This window comes from Salmo trutta, chromosome 32 (genome assembly GCF_901001165.1).
Source record: "Salmo trutta chromosome 32, fSalTru1.1, whole genome shotgun sequence".
Taxonomy (NCBI): Eukaryota; Metazoa; Chordata; class Actinopteri; order Salmoniformes; family Salmonidae; genus Salmo; species Salmo trutta.
In genome coordinates this window covers 9616015-9634766 of record NC_042988.1, presented here as the reverse complement: position 1 = coordinate 9634766, position 18752 = coordinate 9616015, and the positions used below count along the sequence as shown (strand labels likewise).

The following is an 18752-nucleotide window of genomic DNA, read 5'->3' as shown; positions in this document are numbered from 1 at the left end:
AACGACTTTCAATGTATGAAAAAAGAATGATAACAAAAGCACGTTTTATTATCGTAGAAATAACAAAGGCCAACGCTGAAACATTATTCAAAATGTTATAATGTGAAAATCCGGACAATATGCACAAGTAATGGGATATACCTACCCAAATAATGCAATCACCACATATTTGTGAGGTTATATTCGTTATTTATTCAAGGACAACATCTTGAAGACAATCGTGTCCGTGCTCCCAGGTGCGAGTGCAGAGTGACTGGCTGGATGTTGTTTGTTGTGTGTGTGTGTGTGTGTGTGTGTGAGAGAAGGAGAAAGAGACAGAGAGAGAGAGAGAGAGAGTTGGGAGAGGGGGAGTGCTGCTCATAGTGAGATAGAGTAGGCCCAGTGCACTGTGGCCTGACATGGCATCTGCAAGCCGTGCTGTGGGAAAGCGCTATTCATGTCATGGCGCCTTTCAGCGGCAGAAGATGGATTTATTTTGCGCCTCTCTTATTATGTGCTTCTTCTAACCTTTCAGGTCAGCTTCCAAGAGGCCTTTGGAAAGAGACCGTCACGTGACATCTGGTGCCAATGTTCTTCCAGAAGGTCGTCAGGACCCTGGTAGCCGGTAACTCCACTTTTGGAAATGCAGAAAACGACCTACTACGACAACTCGACGCTTTTCGGAGGTTACTCGTACCAAGGGGCCAACGGCTTCGGCTATGATGCTCCTCAACCGGCCTTCCAGTCCACGGCTCACCTCGAAGGCGACTACCAGAGGTCCGCCTGCTCGCTGCAGTCCCTCGGTGGCAACAGCGCTCCTCCCCAGCAGCATGCCAAGACGAAAGAGCTGAATGGCAGCTGCATGCGGCCCAGCCTGCCACCTGAACACCAACCACCACCCCAGGTGTCCCCTCCGGTCAACCCTGCCAACGCCACCAGCAGCAGTGCCACCGCCACCAGCAGCAGTGCCACCGCGCAGCAGCCGGGAGGCAGCGGTGGGGCCGCCAAATCAGCGCCCAAGACGTACACTCTGTCCAACAACCCCACCCTCAACAAGCAGATCTTCCCCTGGATGAAAGAGTCGAGGCAGAATACTAAGCAAAAAAACAGCTCTCCAAGCGCAAGCTCAGCTAACGGTGTGTGCCCCCCCTCCCCCCTCCCCAATGCCCGTCACCTTGTTCATGCCCCTTAAATACACATTCAAAGCTGGATAGCTTGACTACAACACAGTTACAATACATAATCATGGATTTGTATCTAATAACCTAACTTATTATTTCTATATTTAAAACCTGGGGGTTTTCCTAGTTTAGGTCGTTAGGAAAAGCCCTCTAGTCATAATCACATTCATTTGGTAAGTGAGACCTCTATTAATTGGACTCACAGAAAACAGAAGCAGTCATTCTCTTTATTGATGAGCATTTGAAACAATTGCATTAGAACATGGCAGTGTTTGGCATACACTGTGTATCTTTTCATCAGACAGAGAGGATACGCTTGGAATCCGAATGTTCTTGTTTATTTGTAGATAAGAGGAATGCTTAATCTAAACTGTAGGTTGTCAAATATTATTGATATGAACATATTGACACACAAACACACACACACACACACACAGGCACCCATGCACGCACACACAAACACACACCAATTTATGTACATTCATTGAACCTCAGATATGTGTGACACAATTCAAGTGAAAACAGTTAACGTGCAGCTCCTTCAAATATAGTAGGCTACAGTTCTGGCTGTGGGCTTTGTCTGTGATGCAATTTACGTACACGGTCAATGTAGGGTCTCGAATCTCTTAATAAATGACAAAGTTAGGAAGTGTTGACAACTAATATCTAGGGGATACGTTTTGTTTCCTGGCCTCTGCTTTATTAGGAAATGATGCATTCAATTTCCGTGTGTAGTAATTGTGTTTTATTTCATTCCCACCCCAGCAGAGAGCAGCGGAGGTGAAAAAAGCCCCCCGGGTTCCGCAGCCTCCAAGAGAGCGCGCACCGCATACACGAGCGCGCAGCTGGTGGAGCTAGAAAAGGAGTTCCATTTCAACCGTTACCTGTGTAGGCCTCGCCGCGTGGAAATGGCCAACTTGCTCAACCTCAGCGAGCGCCAGATCAAGATTTGGTTCCAGAACCGGCGTATGAAGTACAAAAAGGATCAGAAATGTAAAGGGCTGGGCTCGTCATCAGGGGGGCCCTCTCCCACCGGAAGCCCACCCCTACCCATGCAGTCCTCAGCTGGCTTCATGAACTCCATGCATTCAATGGCAGGCAACTACGACGCCCCTTCCCCGCCATCTTTTAACAAGTCCCATCAAAACGCATATGCCATGTCCTCAGCCTACCAAAACCCCATGAAAAACTGCCCCTCCCAACAGAAGTATGCCAACACAGCACCAGAATACGACCCGCACGGGCTACAGGGTAACAGTGGCAACTATGGGACGCCCAACATGCAGGGCAGCCCCGTGTATGTGGGAGGAAACTACGTGGAGTCGATGCCCACCTCTGGGCCGTCCATGTACGGCCTCAATCATCTACCACACCACCAGGCTGGGAACATGGACTACAACGGTGCCACGCAGATGTCAGCAAGCCAACACCACGGACCGTGCGACCCCCACCCGACATACACAGAGTTGGCAGCGCACCATCCTTCTCAGGGTAGAATCCAGGAAGCTCCCAAGTTAACTCATCTGTAGTAGCAGGTTTGGGGGAAAAAAAACTACATTACAACTACAAATAACTAACCCATGGGACGCTGCAATGGGGTTGAAAAAAAATATGATCCAGTGGTTTCTTGCCATGGCCAAAAAAGTATTGTCTGTTGTCTTTATCATTGTGCGTATTAGTAACATTCACTTGAATTGCGTTTTGATTAACGGTTTATTTCCTGGAATATGGAGCCCTCCCTCGAAAACAAGTAATTAAATAGTAATAGTTGGGCTTAATGGACAGCTAACAAGGTGGGAGATGTATTACTGTCAGACCTTTTTGACTCGATGGAACACATGTTATGTCAACAAGGAATTATGCTTAGCCTGCTTCCCTGCAGTCAGCACAAATGGCTAAGCTTGACTGACGTCAATATGCATTCTTCAATTGGTGCAAGCAAACCACTGGATTGTTTTAGATTACTTCCCTTATTCATATTACCTCTCTTTGGAAATGTCTCACTAACCCACTGTCCAGTGACATTTTTTTTTACATGTCCTCGCCAAACATTGTGGCTTCAAGGGAAGAGCCCCTTCAGCATCACACAGATGCATAGTAGGCCTACACCCCCACTGGGTTTATGGTGTTTGGGTTCACATTGCTATGCTATGCTAGCTAACATCCACAAACACACACACACAGGAGGACATAAAATAGATATTTGTTATGTTGTTATATCATCGTCACAGGGTAAAAAGGAGTTGAAAACTCTTTTGAAAACTATGATAGGCTCATTTCCCCTCATCCTCCTCTCTCTCTCCTCCCTCCCTCCCTCCCTCCCTACTCTCTCTTTTTTCTATCACTCCCTACTCTCGTTCTCCCTACTCTCTCTTTCAATCGATATGGTTCACTTACATTAGCCAAGACTAATGCGAAAGGCTCACATTTTCTCATGTCTTGACTTAACGTGGAAACAGGGTATATTTGAACAAAATGCATGTCCGGGAACCAAGCTGAAGTGTAGGTTTACACTAAAGCTTTCTCGTCTGGGCATCATTGTTGCACTTAGAGTTTACATTTTGATGGTTAAGGAAAAAAATACATCTTATTTCGGAAACGGAAGACCTCCAATCAGCGTCTTTCTCAATGTATGTTCAAGTGAACATTCATAAATATATATTTATTTGTTATAGCCAGTTTAAATACTTTCTTTTTGTATTATTTATCCCCCATGTATTTATATCAAGAAAAAAAATGTAATTTTTTTAGTATTTACCTGTTATAAAGACGTTGTGTTCTTGTCATTGTAAGGAATTAATTTTAGTTATTGTATTTTAGAAATAAATAGTTTAATGTTACCCTTGTACATAAATAATGTCTTGACTTGTACAGGGGGCGCGAGGACGGAATCAGACCGTTCCTGCATAGTCGAGAATTAGACGAAATATAGCTAAACCCTTTTGGAGAACTTCCTTTGTCCTTTGTAGCTCCTTTTATTTCATTGTTAAGAGTTGTCTGTTGAACAATTCTTTAATAAAATGTTATGTTATTCAGTTCTATCTGGTCATTTCAAGTTTTCACCTAAGGCAAAACGTGGTCCATACTTTTAAAGTTGTTAAAAAACGCAGAGGTATTAATTCATGTGCACAAGACATGTGCACAAACTCTATTGCTTCCTCGCTGGCTCTATTCCCCTCTCTCTCTTTCAGCCACACGCACACACACACACACACACACGCACGCACGCACGCACGCACGCACACAGCTTCTTGGGAACATCTTTCCTCGTGCTATAGTGCCAGACCACTGAAAGAGCCCTCGGGTATGCGCTTGGGTTGGTCACGTGGTCCAAGGCAACGCAATATTTGCCAAAAAGCTAAATAGTTTAGTACATAATTTACACATAGATCGCCTCATATCCTGAATCATATTTTAACGAGAGTAGGCCTACCGTAGGAAGACAATCAAAGTATAGAAAATAACATTTATTTTAATAGAAATCAACATTTATTGGCAAAAAAGCAAAGGAGCAGATCACAGATGTTGGAATATGCCTATACAGAAATCCAAGAAAATATAGTTTAATAGCTTGGATTGCTACCGAAAATACTCATTATCGTTGAAAATGCAATTAAGTTCCCTTTCAGATGCTGTTAAATATTGAAAGTCAGCCATCAAGACTAATACTCTTGCTAAAACTAACTGCAACTGAGGAAGTTGATTAATATAGCAGTACTAACACAAATAACACTGACGGAATAGTAATAATAATAAGTAATAAAATACACGGTTTATGCTATGCTTCTACTTCAAAACACATTTGCCTTGTCTTAAAATGATCAAATCTACTTACACCTAATTGTAAATGTGTGAAAACACTAATCACCCAACATGAATAATAAAAAGACAACATATAGCCTAGCTAATAGTCTGTTAAACAGTAGTTAAAAAATGTTAATCGTTTATCGAATTGTTTGCTTAGCTGTAAACATTTTTTTTTAAAAGAGCACACTCCCACCACACTCCAAATATGAAAGAGCAGATTCCCAATAAATAAATATATAAGTAAACAAATAACGTTGCAAGTCCATGTTCTGTCAAGCGTAAAGATTTTTGTGGCACAAACAAACCACATGTCAAAACGCAGAGCTTCTCAAACACATAAAAAGTCCAAACAAATAGTCATAAAAAATGGGAATACAATTCCTGATGGTGAGAAATACTCCCCAGTTGTCCCAGTTTTTGCACAGTCAGCTCCAATATAAGCAAAGAGCTGACCTCCTTTCCATATTCTACAGCCTGCATGTATGGGAGAAACGCGGCCTACTCAGTGCCTTGTATTTAGCTTTAAATGGGCCAAACACCCACGCACATTTCTCCCGTCGTTGTTTTTAAAAGTCAAATGGATTTGAATAGTGCACTGCAATCTTGGCCCTTTTCGTCTATTTTGAGATAATGCTGAAGCTTATTTCAGCAACAGGGTTTTATGCGCAATGGAAAACAATTATTAGGCCTGCGTTTGGGTTGTTAGACTACTGGCTTTTGCGTTAAAATCAATAGGCCTAGATTCTGGGGGATAGAAAGAGCGTTTCTTTGTTGCGATCTTGAAGGAAAGAGAAGAATTCTTGAGGCTGGTTGCTGTCAAGCGCTTTGCCTGGGAAAAGATTGATCACCGCAGTTCTTTTTTTTCACTAATTCTTCGTTTCCAAAAATATCCTAGCAGCTAGGCTACTATCCGTGTTAAACTTCTACAATATCCTTCAAATCAATACATGTAACCTAGCCCTATAGGCAATATACTACGTTCTTGCTTATCAGTAACAACAAATTCGTAGTGTAAACACAGACCAAGTTTTTAGTTTTTAAGAAGCTAGGATTCCCAGTTGTACACGCGACCTCGCTGTGAACTTTAGTCAGTCGGCTCAGTAAACAAGCCGTCCATTTTTTACACTGTGAGAGAAAACTCCAAGCTAGCAGTCAGTGGAAGGCCTTGCTGGGCTGCATATTTTTAGGACTATTTCACACACACACACACACACACACACTAAATAATTTAGTAGCATATCTCTCTCCAAGGTGATAAAGAGCTAGGCTAGCAGTTATAGAAAGATAACATAATATAATTATACACTTACACACACCGACCTGGCTCTTCACTCTGTAGCTTCCCTTTATGAAAACAAAAATATAGCAGTCTACCATTACACCATGCAGGCTGCTAACCTGCACTATGCTAGGCTCTAGGAAACCGTTTTTCAGTATTTTGCCAAGCGAATCTCAGCCTCTTGTTGAGACATCTCCCATCTAGGTTGGGTGGAGTTATTTTTACCTTAAGTTTGCTCCTCCTGTCAAACTTTTAAGATTAATGGGCTTCTTTTGTATAAACACGCCGTTTGCCATATTGTAAATGTGCTCTTAACAACAACCAAATTTTACTGGATTACATCACCAGGGTCCAGGCAGAATCTCTGCATGCAAATCTCCATTGTTTGACATGAAGGCCCTCACATAACCTCCCACTCGAAACAACGAGGTGAGACAGTTGGCAACCGAACACTTTTTTTTTTCTTCTCGAAAATAATACCCCCTGCTAACACAAACCAATATCTTATGGTATTTTTGAGCATTTGCTGAAAAATAATGCTTTCTTTAGCCACCAGGCCCCGGCTTTCCATTGGTTGAATCTTGTCATGTGACCAGGAATTGGCTGCAATTTCGCCCATAGTCTTCAGTTTAGTAGACCAAGGTCCCCATACGCTAGTAATATCACCAATATACACAATTATTAAAGCCCGCAAATACGGGATAGCGGGGAGCTAATAATCACGCGTTTTTGTTTTTATTTTGCTCGTTTTGATCTCGCCGTCCGCCTGTGGACCAGGATAAGCTATGAATTTTGAATTTGAGAGGGAGATTGGGTTCATAAACAGCCAGCCTTCCCTTGCAGAGTGCCTGACGTCTTTTCCCGCTGTCCTGGAGTCATTTCAAACTTCATCAATCAAGGACTCGACAGTAATTCCTCCTCCTTTCGAGCACACCATCCCCAGCCTGAGTCCCTGCACAAGCAGCCAGGCGCGACCGAGGAACCAAAAGCGAACCTCCAATGGCCTCCAGCTTCGGACGCCACAGCCGCAACAGGGCCCAGCCCCGCCGGCAAGCGCGGCTGGCCCGCTGGCACACGAGTTCCCCTGGATGAAAGAGAAGAAATCCTCGAAAAAGGGACCCAAATCTGGGAATGCCACGGTAGCCTCCTCTTCTCCCTCTCCGGCATCCTCCGGGTACGCCACTGCAGGACTTGAATCACCGACAGGTCGGTACATGATGTAAAAGACAAGGCTATACATTTGATGTGCCGTTTCTTTTCTTTTCCATTTTTTCTTTATTTGCATGGTTCCATTGCATGTTGGTCTATACTGCACCCCATAGAAACAGATATGGAAGCCTAATCTTTCTCATATTATTGTTGCAGGGCATTTTTCTCACGTTGATGTTAATAAAAGGACAAGAACCATGCATTTATTTCTGAAATATGAGTGGCATTCTGCTCTGTGTTGTGTGTATGGAGGAGTCACAGAGACCTGCATTATGCTGCAGTGTTGCTTTGCATGAGCTATTTCCCGTCATAATCCTTATTATTACTAATCTATTACTAATCTATTACACAACTTTCGATTGTATTTCACTGTAACATATCCATATCTTGCATTGCGTGATTTGATGTCAGGCATATGAACATTGATATAGCCTACACATAATCGGCTATATGTTAGCTATATTGCAAAGTCTTTGTAATGCCTGTATGTGTCATATATTCTATGCATAATGCGGATGTGTGTGTGTGTGTATTCTTGCTGATAAAGTTGCCTTTCTCAAGATACAGATTGCAAATCTTGTCCTAGAATAACGATTTAATCGCAGTCAGTGTCTGTGCTGTCTTAATGATATATATTCATAACCATGTCTCGAGGTTTGGGGTAGCCATGTTGGATGTCAGTATATAACGTGGAGGCAATGGGACAAAACAAAATATGGGGCTTAGATGAATAACGCGTGTTCTCTGCAAACCTGATACACTGACATCAGAGAAGCACTGCAGTCATTTGAAAACAATGCACGTGTGGTAGGCCTATTGGGATTTTGATACGCCTCGTTCATTTTTATGATTTTCAGTAGCTGCGTGCCAAATGTCTAGGCTCAACCCCATTAGCTTGCTATTTTGGACTTATTTATGTTCTATGTCTGGGCTCTTGCAGAGGCGCAGGGTGGACTGGACAGCGGAAGCGGATCCCGGAGGCTGAGGACTGCCTACACCAACACGCAGCTACTGGAGCTGGAGAAGGAGTTCCACTTCAACAAATATCTCTGTCGGCCCCGGCGGGTGGAGATAGCTGCCCTTCTGGATCTAACCGAGAGACAGGTCAAAGTGTGGTTCCAGAACCGGAGGATGAAGCACAAGCGGCAAACGACGCACCACAGGGAAGGCCAAGAGGGCGACCCCGGCGGGTTCGAGCCCCTGGAAGGTGCCGATGCTTCCTCGCCTTACTCGAGCCAGCCACTGGAAGCCTCGGGCTCGGCTGCGTCCGAGGAGGAGACGTGTAACTCGGCAGCCTCCTACACGAACAGCAGTGACAATAACCAGCCCACGCCTGAGGAGGGCCAGCTGAGCTGCCAGGAGCCCGCATCAGTCTCTGACACAACTGTGCGGTCGACCCCGTTCCCAACGCCCACTGCAGATAACCCCGCAACAATGGGCGACGGTGGCGCATCTGGCCCGGATCATTCTTTTTCAGAGCAGCAGGACGCCTCCTCCCTGCCCGATTTGAATTTCTTTTCTGCTGATTCCTGCCTCCAGATTTCTGACGCTTTATCGCCCAGCTTGCAGAGCTCGCTCGACAGCCCGGTAGATTTCTCCGAGGCGGACTTTGACTTATTTACGAGCACACTTTGTACAATAGATTTACAACATTTACAGTTCTAACAAGAATAGTACAGAACAATCGAATGAAGGAGAATGTCCCACCGTCTCACAATGGTATGAATGCTTCTCGGCAACAGTCCTGAAACACATTTATGAAAAATATTCCTGGGTTTATTTTGAAGATAACATAGAACCTGAGATAGCAAAGGAGCTATTATGTCCTTCCCTGGCATTATAATTTTGGTTTAATCCATCAAAATCACATACGGATTTCCCCTTGTTCAAATTTCAGGTATTTATTGCCTTCTTGTTTTCTGACAGTATTAATTGGCAGTTACAGTAATAGACTACACTGTCTCCTTAATGTTTCAAAACTGTTCAGTGCAGCTCAATCTTTGAATTCTCAGGAAATGTAGGCCTATCAGATATATAAGCCTAAAGGATAGTTGAACTGCGTTTAGAAACTCTCTCGAGACGGGCGTTGATCCTGTTGACGAGGTTTAGAACTAGTTTATTTATTGAGATTCTTTAATAGTAAATTTCAAATTATTTATTGTACATTATTTTCATAGTTGAAATAAAAACAAACTTTTATAATGTGGCCTAAGTGTTTTTGATTATGTAGTTACTAGTAAATGGAAAGTGCAATTATTTTTGATAGATGATAATTGAAACAATTATTTCAGATAAGAAACATATAGAAATATTGCAAATAGAGATTGTTTGAGATGTATTGGTTTACCAAATATCTGTCACTGGTCTTGGCAAATGCATAATTTGCTATTGCACAGTTGATATGTTCAAAATGCAGCAAGTTATAATAATTCTAATAATATTAATAATAATAAGTAATATTATTATTGTCGTTAATATTATTTCCACACAATTATGTTGTGATGGTTTCATCAATTATATGGCAACACATGAAATCTCCAAAGGTTGTATAGCCCGTTGGTTTCAGATTTTGGGGTATTTAAAGAAACAAAAACGAATCATTTGCTATTTTAAATATTATTGAAATGTTTTAATTATTATCTTCCAATAAGATATTGCTGGTGCAAATGCATTCTTATTGTGAATTAATTATGTGCAAATTTAAACACAACACATATAATACAACTGTTTTGGTAAAGACGTTAGCCAAGATAAATCCTCATAATCAAGAGCTGATACAGAACACAATGTGTTGGCCAAGTTATAGTTTTTGTCTAGCCTAGCCTGGTGGGAATTTGGTGCATGGTAGGCTAGCCGACCTAGCTTAGCTTACTTTAGCTAGCATTGTAGCATGATGGAATGACTGAGCTAACGGCGCTCATGGCTGCTGTCATGCTGATGCAAAATGGCGCTGAGAACACAATGGGCGATATGAACAATAATGCGGCAGCCATTATAGGACATTTGGGTTATGTGGCTTCACAGCCCAGCATCCTGCAACACTTTCAATGATAACTGGGTAATACATAGGCCTATAGCCAAATTGATAAAAATAAACCAGTTATGTAATGGAACCGTACCTTATGTTAATGAGATAGGCCTGGAGTATTTAGCACTACCGACTATTTATACCTTTGTTTGGTTTATACCTCAATTATTAACATGGTCAGAACCAAAATAATAACATAATAATAAGAATAATATGAATAAGAATGATTATAATAATACAAATTATAATAATAATTATTATTATGTGCAGTATTGCATTGTTTATGTAGGCCTAATATGCCTAATAATCATGCATTATAGTAGGCCTAAAATTCACAATGAATAATGTGTATTCCTAAGACATAAATTAAGCTCTTCTCTGACTCAGCCTGTCGACTGTACCTATTTAAAATGCATCTCCTGGATCTGTGTTCCAATAAGCACTCTCCTCCTTGTCAACTTTACCACTACCTGTCTACCCGCCTCTCCATAATCACATAGTCTACACACATACATGTTATCTTATAAAGCAGTATTACTATGCCATCACTACATAACTCACTAGCTAGTCCAATATTCCCTTTTATGATGGTACTTAGAGGGAGTTCTTTTATTAAAGACATTGATATTAAGTTCCTATATCAAACATGAATACTATCATTATTTCATACTGCAATTACTTAGCCTACTGTGTCTCTGCCAAAGTAATGGCCCTTACATTGAGCTCCTGGTGGGGAAACCAAATGTATAGTGTGCACCAGCTAGACCCAGAATGGCTTCCTATTGTGCATGGAATCAAGTTTAAGGAGAAGAAACTGAGAACTAGAACCGGGTCACAGACCTTTGGAGTCATCAGACTCAGGGGGCCTTCAGGAAAAACAGTGGAGTGGTCCAGACAGGGTTCAGCCAAGACTAGTGTGTGTGGCAGGAATCGTCTCCCCCCCATGAAAGACAAAGACACCTGATCGATCCCAACTTCAGAGGCCCCTATCTGCCTCGTCAATGGCAGAGCACACTCACAACCCTGGGACCCTAGCAGTGACAGGTATGAATCAATTGAACGTTCAAATAACCACCGGAATGAATGGGGTCAGTTCAGTTCAATGGTGTACCTTGGTGTGTGTGTTTGTGTGTGTGTGTATGTGGCGGAGATAGAGGAGAGTGGGACTGAGGTGGTGTGTGTTCATAGGGTGTTCAAGGGTGTGTATCACTTGATCCTTCCAGGATATATCAGCTGATCAACATACATCGTGAAGGCTATGGAAACATGGGTTGTGACAAAGTGAGATGTTAACAAAATTAGCATTAGTAAACGTAACATTAGCATTAGTGGAAGGTGAAGAATTACGATTAATGTCAAGTTTAAGGTTGGAAAGTGCAACTGGGGTGTCTTATCGACCAAAAGAAAGCCCATCTAAACTGTCGAAACTTGTATCCTCAGTGCCGCATCTCAGCAGAGAGTCACTTCTTGGCTCAACTTCAGCTAGCTCAAGCTAGCACTCCCCAATCTCCTGAAGTGAGTCGCTATGGGAATGGACATGTTCATTCAGCTTCTCATGTGAAACATCTAGTCCACTCTACCTGGGACCAGACCAAAACCTGGACATAAGCACAAGGAAGACGCCGGCCATTGTTTAGACAACAGAAGTCACGCCCCGAAGCCCTTACTAGATCAGTAAACACAGGAGCAGGAGGTAATGGCCGATTGATATGGTTTATGTGCTTGATAATTGGAGGTGTGGTGCCTGTGTCTATGCTTCTCTGTCTGTATTTGCTTTCTTTGGACTCCTGCCACTACTAAGAGAGAGAGTTAATCAGTCGGGTCCCCTCACAGTCGGCGAAAATCAAGACGCTTGTTTATTTCCCTCTTAGACAGCGGCCATTGCTGTGAAGTTCTTGCAAGGTGTTTCTCTTGGACAGTACAGGCTAGTAAGGTGGGGCAAGGCAGAGATTTGTTGCATGAAGAGGAATGTCACTGCCCCAGATTTTTCAATATGATGTTTACATAGTTATGTTTACACATAAATGTGGGATGGGTAAGTGTTTGCTATAGCCAATCACATTTGAATGAGCCTAATGATTGTTGGCTATAACTCGTCTGATTGGCTATGAGGGCTCACATGAGGAGGAAGTAGGAGGTAGCCCAGGAAAAGCAGCAGCTGCATGCACAAACTGTCTTCACATTGGAAACCTGACTAGGTTGACCTGTATGTACAGTGCCTTCAGAAAGTATTCATACCCCTTGACTTATTACACATTTTGTTGTGTTACAGCCTGAATTCAGAATTGATTAAATAGATTTTTCTCTCTCACCCATCTATCACCCAATACCCCATAATGACAAAGTGAAACATGTTTTTCAATTTTTTTGCAAATGTATTGAAAATAAAATACAGAAATGTTTCATTTACATACGTTTTCACACCCCTAAGTCAATACATGTTAGAATATCCTTTGGCAGAGATTACAGCTGTGAGTTATTCTGGGTAAGTCTAAGAGATTTGCACACCTGGATTGTACGATATTTTCACATTATTCTTTTTAAATTCTTCAAGCTCTGTCAAGTGGATTGTTGATCATTGCTAGACAGCCATTTTCAAGTTTTGCCATAGAATTTCAAGCCGATTTAAGTCAAAACTATAACTAGGCCACTCAAAAACATTCAATGTCAATGTCAAAACCAGGTTTTGGATTTTGCTTGTGCTGTTTCTTTTTATCCTAAAAACACTCCCTAGTCCTTGACGATGACAACCATGCACATAACAGGATGCAGCCACCACCATGTTTAAAAATAGGAAGAGTGGTACTCAGTGATGTGTTGTGTTAGATTTCCCCCGAACATAAGGCTTTGTATTCAGGACATAACGTTCAGTACTTTACCACATTTCTCCAGTTTTGGAATATTTTTATTCTGTACAGGCTTCCTTCTTCACGCAGTGATTTAGGTTAGTATTGTGGAGTAACTACAATTTATTTCTTTATTTTACCTTTATTTAACTAGGCAAGTCAGTTAAGAATAAATTCTTATCTACAATGATGGCCTACCCTGGCCAAACCCAGACCACACCGGGCCAATTGTGTGCTGCCCAATGGGACTCCCAATCACAGCCAGATGTCATACAGCCTGGATTTGAATCAGAGCCTGTAGTGACACCTCTTGCATTGAGATGCAGTGCATTAGACCGCTGCGCCACCCAGGAGCCCCCAACAATGTTGTTGATCCATCCTCAGTTTTCTCCTATCACAGCCATTAAACTATGTAACTGTTTTAAAGTCACCACTGGCCTCATGGTGAAATCCCTGAGCGGTTTCCTTCCTCACCGGCAACTGAGTTAGGAAGGACATCTGTATCTTTGTAGTGACTGGGTGTATTGATACACCATCCAAAGTGTAATTAATAACTTCACCATGCTCAAAGGGATATTCAATGTCCGCTTATTTATTTTTATATATTTTTTATTTTTACCTATCTACCAATAGGTGCCCTTCTTATCAAGGCATTAGAAAAACCTCCCTTGTCTTTGTGTTTGAAATTCACTGCTTGACTGAGGGACCTTACTGATAACTGTATGTGTGGGGTACAGACATAAGGTACTCATTCAAAAATCATGTTAAACACTATTATTGCACACAGAGTCATGCAACCTATTATGTGACTTGTGAAGCAAATGTTTACTACTGAACGTATTTAGGCTTGCCGTATCAAAAACTCCAGACATTTCAGCTTTTCATTTGAATTCATTTGTAAAAATTCCTAAAAACATAATTTCACTTCGATATTGTGGGGTATTATGTGTAAGGCCAGTGACACACAATCTACATTTAATCAATCTTACATTCAGGCTGTAACACAACAAAATGTGGAACAAGTCAAGGGGTGTGAATACTTTCTGAAGGCACTGTAGCTAAAGATGTACCATAACAGTGTAAGGTATCAAACTCTGACACTATTCATCACTTTGTTCTTTGATTCACATGGATCTTTATGACCACAACATTGTAGATAAACAGTTGAAATGTCATATTATGATCATAACAACACAGATTTCATATTTGACATTAAAGTACGACGTAGGGTTTGACATAATCTCACACAAGAATGGAATAAACCGTAACTGAAAAGTGGAGAACTCATCACACTTCTTCTCACCTTGTCTGAATTAAACAAAGGGGTTTGCTGAGGAAAATGAGCGACACCAAGGCTTTGGTTGCTGCTGTTACGGTTTGATCACAGAAGCCGCCACATCAAAGAGCTATTTCCAGGATGGAAAAAGACAGGTCCTGTGAGCTGCTCCTGACACCACCAGAGAGAATGGTAGGCAGTAGCCTCAAGTGATGTCCGCTGATGCCGTGGAGTCACGTAACGTCAAATCTGTATGGTGTACACTGGTGAAATGACAATGAAACTCTCCTTGATTCAATAGGACAGGTAACACTTTACATGTAGTTCTCCTTTTACTATGTGGCTACTCGATTACATCTTTGATAGCCAGAATACAAAATCTCTCAGAATTACATTATATCTGCTGATAAAGTAGGCCTAACATGTAATAATACATAATCATTAGGCCTACAGACGTTACAATCCCCTCTATATTACTAGTCCATGTATAACTATATTGTAATACAATAGGTATTTACACAATTATTACCAAATAAATTAACATTATTTGTGATGTTTGGACAAGTTTAGACTAAAAAGGGACCTAAATTATAAATGGTACGGAACGTAAAGTCGAACGTTATAAAGTACACTGTATATGAACATGATGTCACCATCCCTCCTCCTGGAATTTCCCTGTGTTTTTCCAGGTGGCAATCTGAGGTGATAACATTGGTTGACAGCCAGATAACTTTTTAACCTTATCAGCGATGGTTGCACACAGATAAGACAAATCCAATGTGGCAGTGAACCAACATGGCTGCCGACACATTGTCTCAGCCCACAACTGCTGATGTCCTTCAAACACAACTGGGGCAATCCACATGGAAAGAGGTGCAAAAGCAAAGAAACAAACAAACTGTGTTTGAGAGCCATGTAAATATGGCTATGAAATATGCCACGTTTGATAGGCTACAGACGATACAGATTCAGTCGTTCTCCATTGTTCCGTAACATTCTTCATATCTCATCATTCCATAGCCTCACAGATGTGCCAGACTCCCATGTGAGTTCAGGGGATATCACAACTGAAGTTTCTGCCACCATTTAAATAGGTATTTCTCAATATACAGTAAAGACAGTGATAAACATTGGTAACACTTGGCACCATACATTACATTGCCCTCAATTACTCTATAACCACTACGGTAACCTCTGAACTGTAACTTCTCAGCATTACACGCAGTAACTGAAGAGAAGTAACAGGCAACAAGACATGACTTGGCAACGTGAGACTTGATTTGGCAACCGACCAGATTCTGTTACTACCAGCATCGTTTCCATGTAATTACATGATAAAAACATGTCGGAATTATAAAGCATGCATATATCTATATCCTGCAAGTGTCACCCCACCCCCACCTCACACACACAAATTGACTGTGTTGGAATTATACTGTAGATTTCTCACATTTAGCCTTTCTCCACATATCAAGTTGAGAACTTCAACAACCTATAGCTGAGTGTATTGTGAGCAACTGAAATATGTCTGACTATAGCACGAGCAGCCTGGAGGGGCCTATTGAAAGGGGGGTTGTGGGAGAAGGATTTTGGGGTCATACCCTGTGGTCTAGAACATGGGTGGAGAACCGTGCTGCTTGTGAGCCAGGATAGTCCCCTCCGTCAGCACCTCATTCAGAACCTCAGCAGCCATACGCGATGACCTCATCCAAACTAAGGATTCCATATGGCCATCCACATCTGAGGGGGAAATCTAACCAATCAAGGTTGTTGTTGTTGTTGTGTAAACCCCATTGCTTCATTAGCAACTTCTCACTGATACTTGACGTGATTATGACACGCACACAAAGACAATGGTGAGTTTAAACCAATAATCTGTGACACATGAGAATATCACTAAAAACCGGCACTTTTTTTTCTCCTCCAGTCTTGTTTGTTTCCTGGTTCTGGTGTGGAGAGTGGTTCTACATTCTACATTGCGGCGGTGTTAATGTAATAGGCTGCCTATTCAGCAGTCGAGAGGGAAATCTCCTCAACCCGTCGCCTATCACATTCCACGCTTTTCGGGAAAGACGGGGCCTGCTTCCAGGAATGCTGTAATGGGCCCGGAGGGTCATGTGACTGTCTAAAAGCCCAGAGTGCGCTCAGTGGTTCTCAGACCGCCCTCTGTATAACGGAAGGATCCGATAACACAGCGCTTAGAGAATAGGCCCGGCAACAATGCGCACACTTCAGCACCATGGCCATAAGGTACAGGGGCGTTGTTTTATCAAAATCAGTAGGTCTAGGTGTCATGATATGCTAGAAAGTAGAACACAGAAGGACACACACAGAAGGACACACACTCACTCCTCTTTGAGGAGTGCATCTCACACAAAGTGGGTTTAGTCAAATGACAGAGCTCAAACCAGGTCAAAGGTCATAAGGTCATTATCGAATCAAACTGTTAATATCTACGATGGAGAGAAGATGACGTAGCCAGTTATCGCAATGAAGTCACTGACTTACAATAAAACAGGAGATGAGATAGTTATTTTTAACCTGATATTGCACAAATGAAATGAGATAATTTGACATATCTGTTTGCTATATTCAATATTCAACTTGGAAAATATGGAACTAAATGGTTTTATCAGAGCCATATACACTGAGTGTACAAACATAAGGAACACCTCTTTCCATTACATTGACTGACCAGGTGACAGCTATGATTCCTTATTGATGTCACTTGTTAAATCCACAAATCAGTGTAGATGAAGGGGAGGAGACAGGTTAAAGAAGGATTTTTAAGCCTTGAGGCAAAAGGGGGAGCAACTCAATATTAGGATTGTGTTAATAATGTTTTGTACACTCAGTGAATAGCGATGTAGTCTATGTGGCGCTGGGTATACTGTATTATGACAACACAATATTCTAATGTGTTTTATTACCTGTTGATGGACGTAATTTTCTCCCCTGGGATACTGCAACACCCATCACAATGGTGTTGTCACCGAGCACTGTACAAATTGTTACATTGAGTGGCTGGATAGACAATAACTGTGGTGACAGCAGTTGACTAATCATCCCTGAGAAATACCTTACTCTCAAGTATTGACACGCAGTGTGACAGGTACCATTATGAAAGGAAAAACTAGCTGTCAAAACTGACTATCCTCGCATTGTGAAAAAAAAATGGTTTCAATGTCATACCATCTGGTTTAACTACAGTAAATCAAGTCAACATAAGCCACAGTCAATTGATACAAAGGCCGGAATAACTGTTTGTTGTTATGTCTATCTTTTTTAAAGACGTAATGAAGAACAAAGAAGAAAATTAGATAAATATCTATCTGAAGGGTAAGTTTGGAAAGAGGGTGTGGAGGGAAATACAAGAAAGCCCTTCCCACAATAAAACAATTTTAAGATGACATTAGGGAATACTGGTAATGTGATGTCATAGAACAGTGGCTGCCGCTGATTGGCTGAAGACCCGGGGCGTGGGGTGGTTGGATGACAGAAATATAATGCATTTTTTCAAACAACAGTTAGTTTCTTTGAGAAGATTTATAAAGCAATCTGTGCATTTTAACAACAGCTATTTCACTTTCGCACGTAAAAAAAAAAGAATGACTACTGCTGCACATGCTGCCACTGTTTTGAACAGATTAGATTGTACTATTTAGAATGAGCGGCCAGCTCACGAACGAAGGAGTGCACAATGGAGAACTCAACAAGCATGCAGATGCAATACGTGAAAACACATTATCCCTAACTGGGGATAGCTAGCTAACATTATGTCACAAAGCATAATGCGCTAGCCAGTTAACTTTCACTCTGAAAAAACGTCATCTTTTTGAGTAACTCAAATATTACTTTAGAAAGACTTGAAATTGGCATGGGAGCGAACTAGCTAGGAAGCTAGTAACTAGCTAGCTGCTTATCAAAGGTAGATAACTGGTTAATATGACAAAAAAAAATACTGAACTATTTCTCAATGTTTCTCAAAATTACTGTAGCTGTAATACATTTGATCATGCTTTGTGATACACCTAGATTTATGCTGTTTTAGTCCACACAACATGTCGACCTGTCACCCACAGTAGAACCTGATGAATAATAAAATTGGCCAGCCACCATCATGCTTTTTTGTTCTACTAGATCTGCG

General features: G+C 41.7%; 2 protein-coding genes across 13 annotated transcripts in view; both read left to right on the top strand.

Annotated features, from left to right (window-relative positions):
• The window catches only part of LOC115171005 (homeobox protein Hox-B3a-like), a 57292-nt gene extending 53096 nt beyond the window's left edge, over positions 1 to 4196 (top strand). For 10 of the 12 annotated variants that reach the window (XM_029727443.1, XM_029727442.1, XM_029727446.1 and 7 more), the window contains 2 exons: positions 515 to 1115; positions 1926 to 4196. In XM_029727443.1, coding sequence (XP_029583303.1) covers positions 623 to 1115; positions 1926 to 2689 — 1257 coding nt within the window. In that variant the 5' untranslated portion in view covers positions 515 to 622 and the 3' untranslated portion in view covers positions 2690 to 4196. The remainder of the gene's footprint in view (positions 1 to 514; positions 1116 to 1925) is intronic. The other 2 variants (XM_029727444.1, XM_029727453.1) reach the window with 2 other exon arrangements.
• Positions 4197 to 6330: 2134 nt separating this feature from the next.
• On the top strand, positions 6331 to 9661 carry LOC115171007 (homeobox protein Hox-B2a). Its single transcript, XM_029727454.1, has 2 exons — positions 6331 to 7452; positions 8396 to 9661. The coding sequence occupies exons 1-2, from the start codon at positions 7032 to 7034 to the stop codon at positions 9118 to 9120; spliced, it is 1146 nt and encodes a 381-aa protein (XP_029583314.1). The 5' UTR covers positions 6331 to 7031; the 3' UTR covers positions 9121 to 9661.
• The last annotated feature ends 9091 nt before the right edge of the window (positions 9662 to 18752 follow it).

Excerpts from the sequence above, each read along its gene's own strand:
- LOC115171007 (XM_029727454.1), top strand. The coding sequence starts at position 7,032 with ATGAATTTTGAATTTGAGAGGGAGATTGGGTTCATAAACAGCCAGCCT. Across the intron at positions 7,453-8,395 it reads AGGACTTGAATCACCGACAG|AGGCGCAGGGTGGACTGGAC; the intron begins GTCGGTACATGA and ends GGGCTCTTGCAG.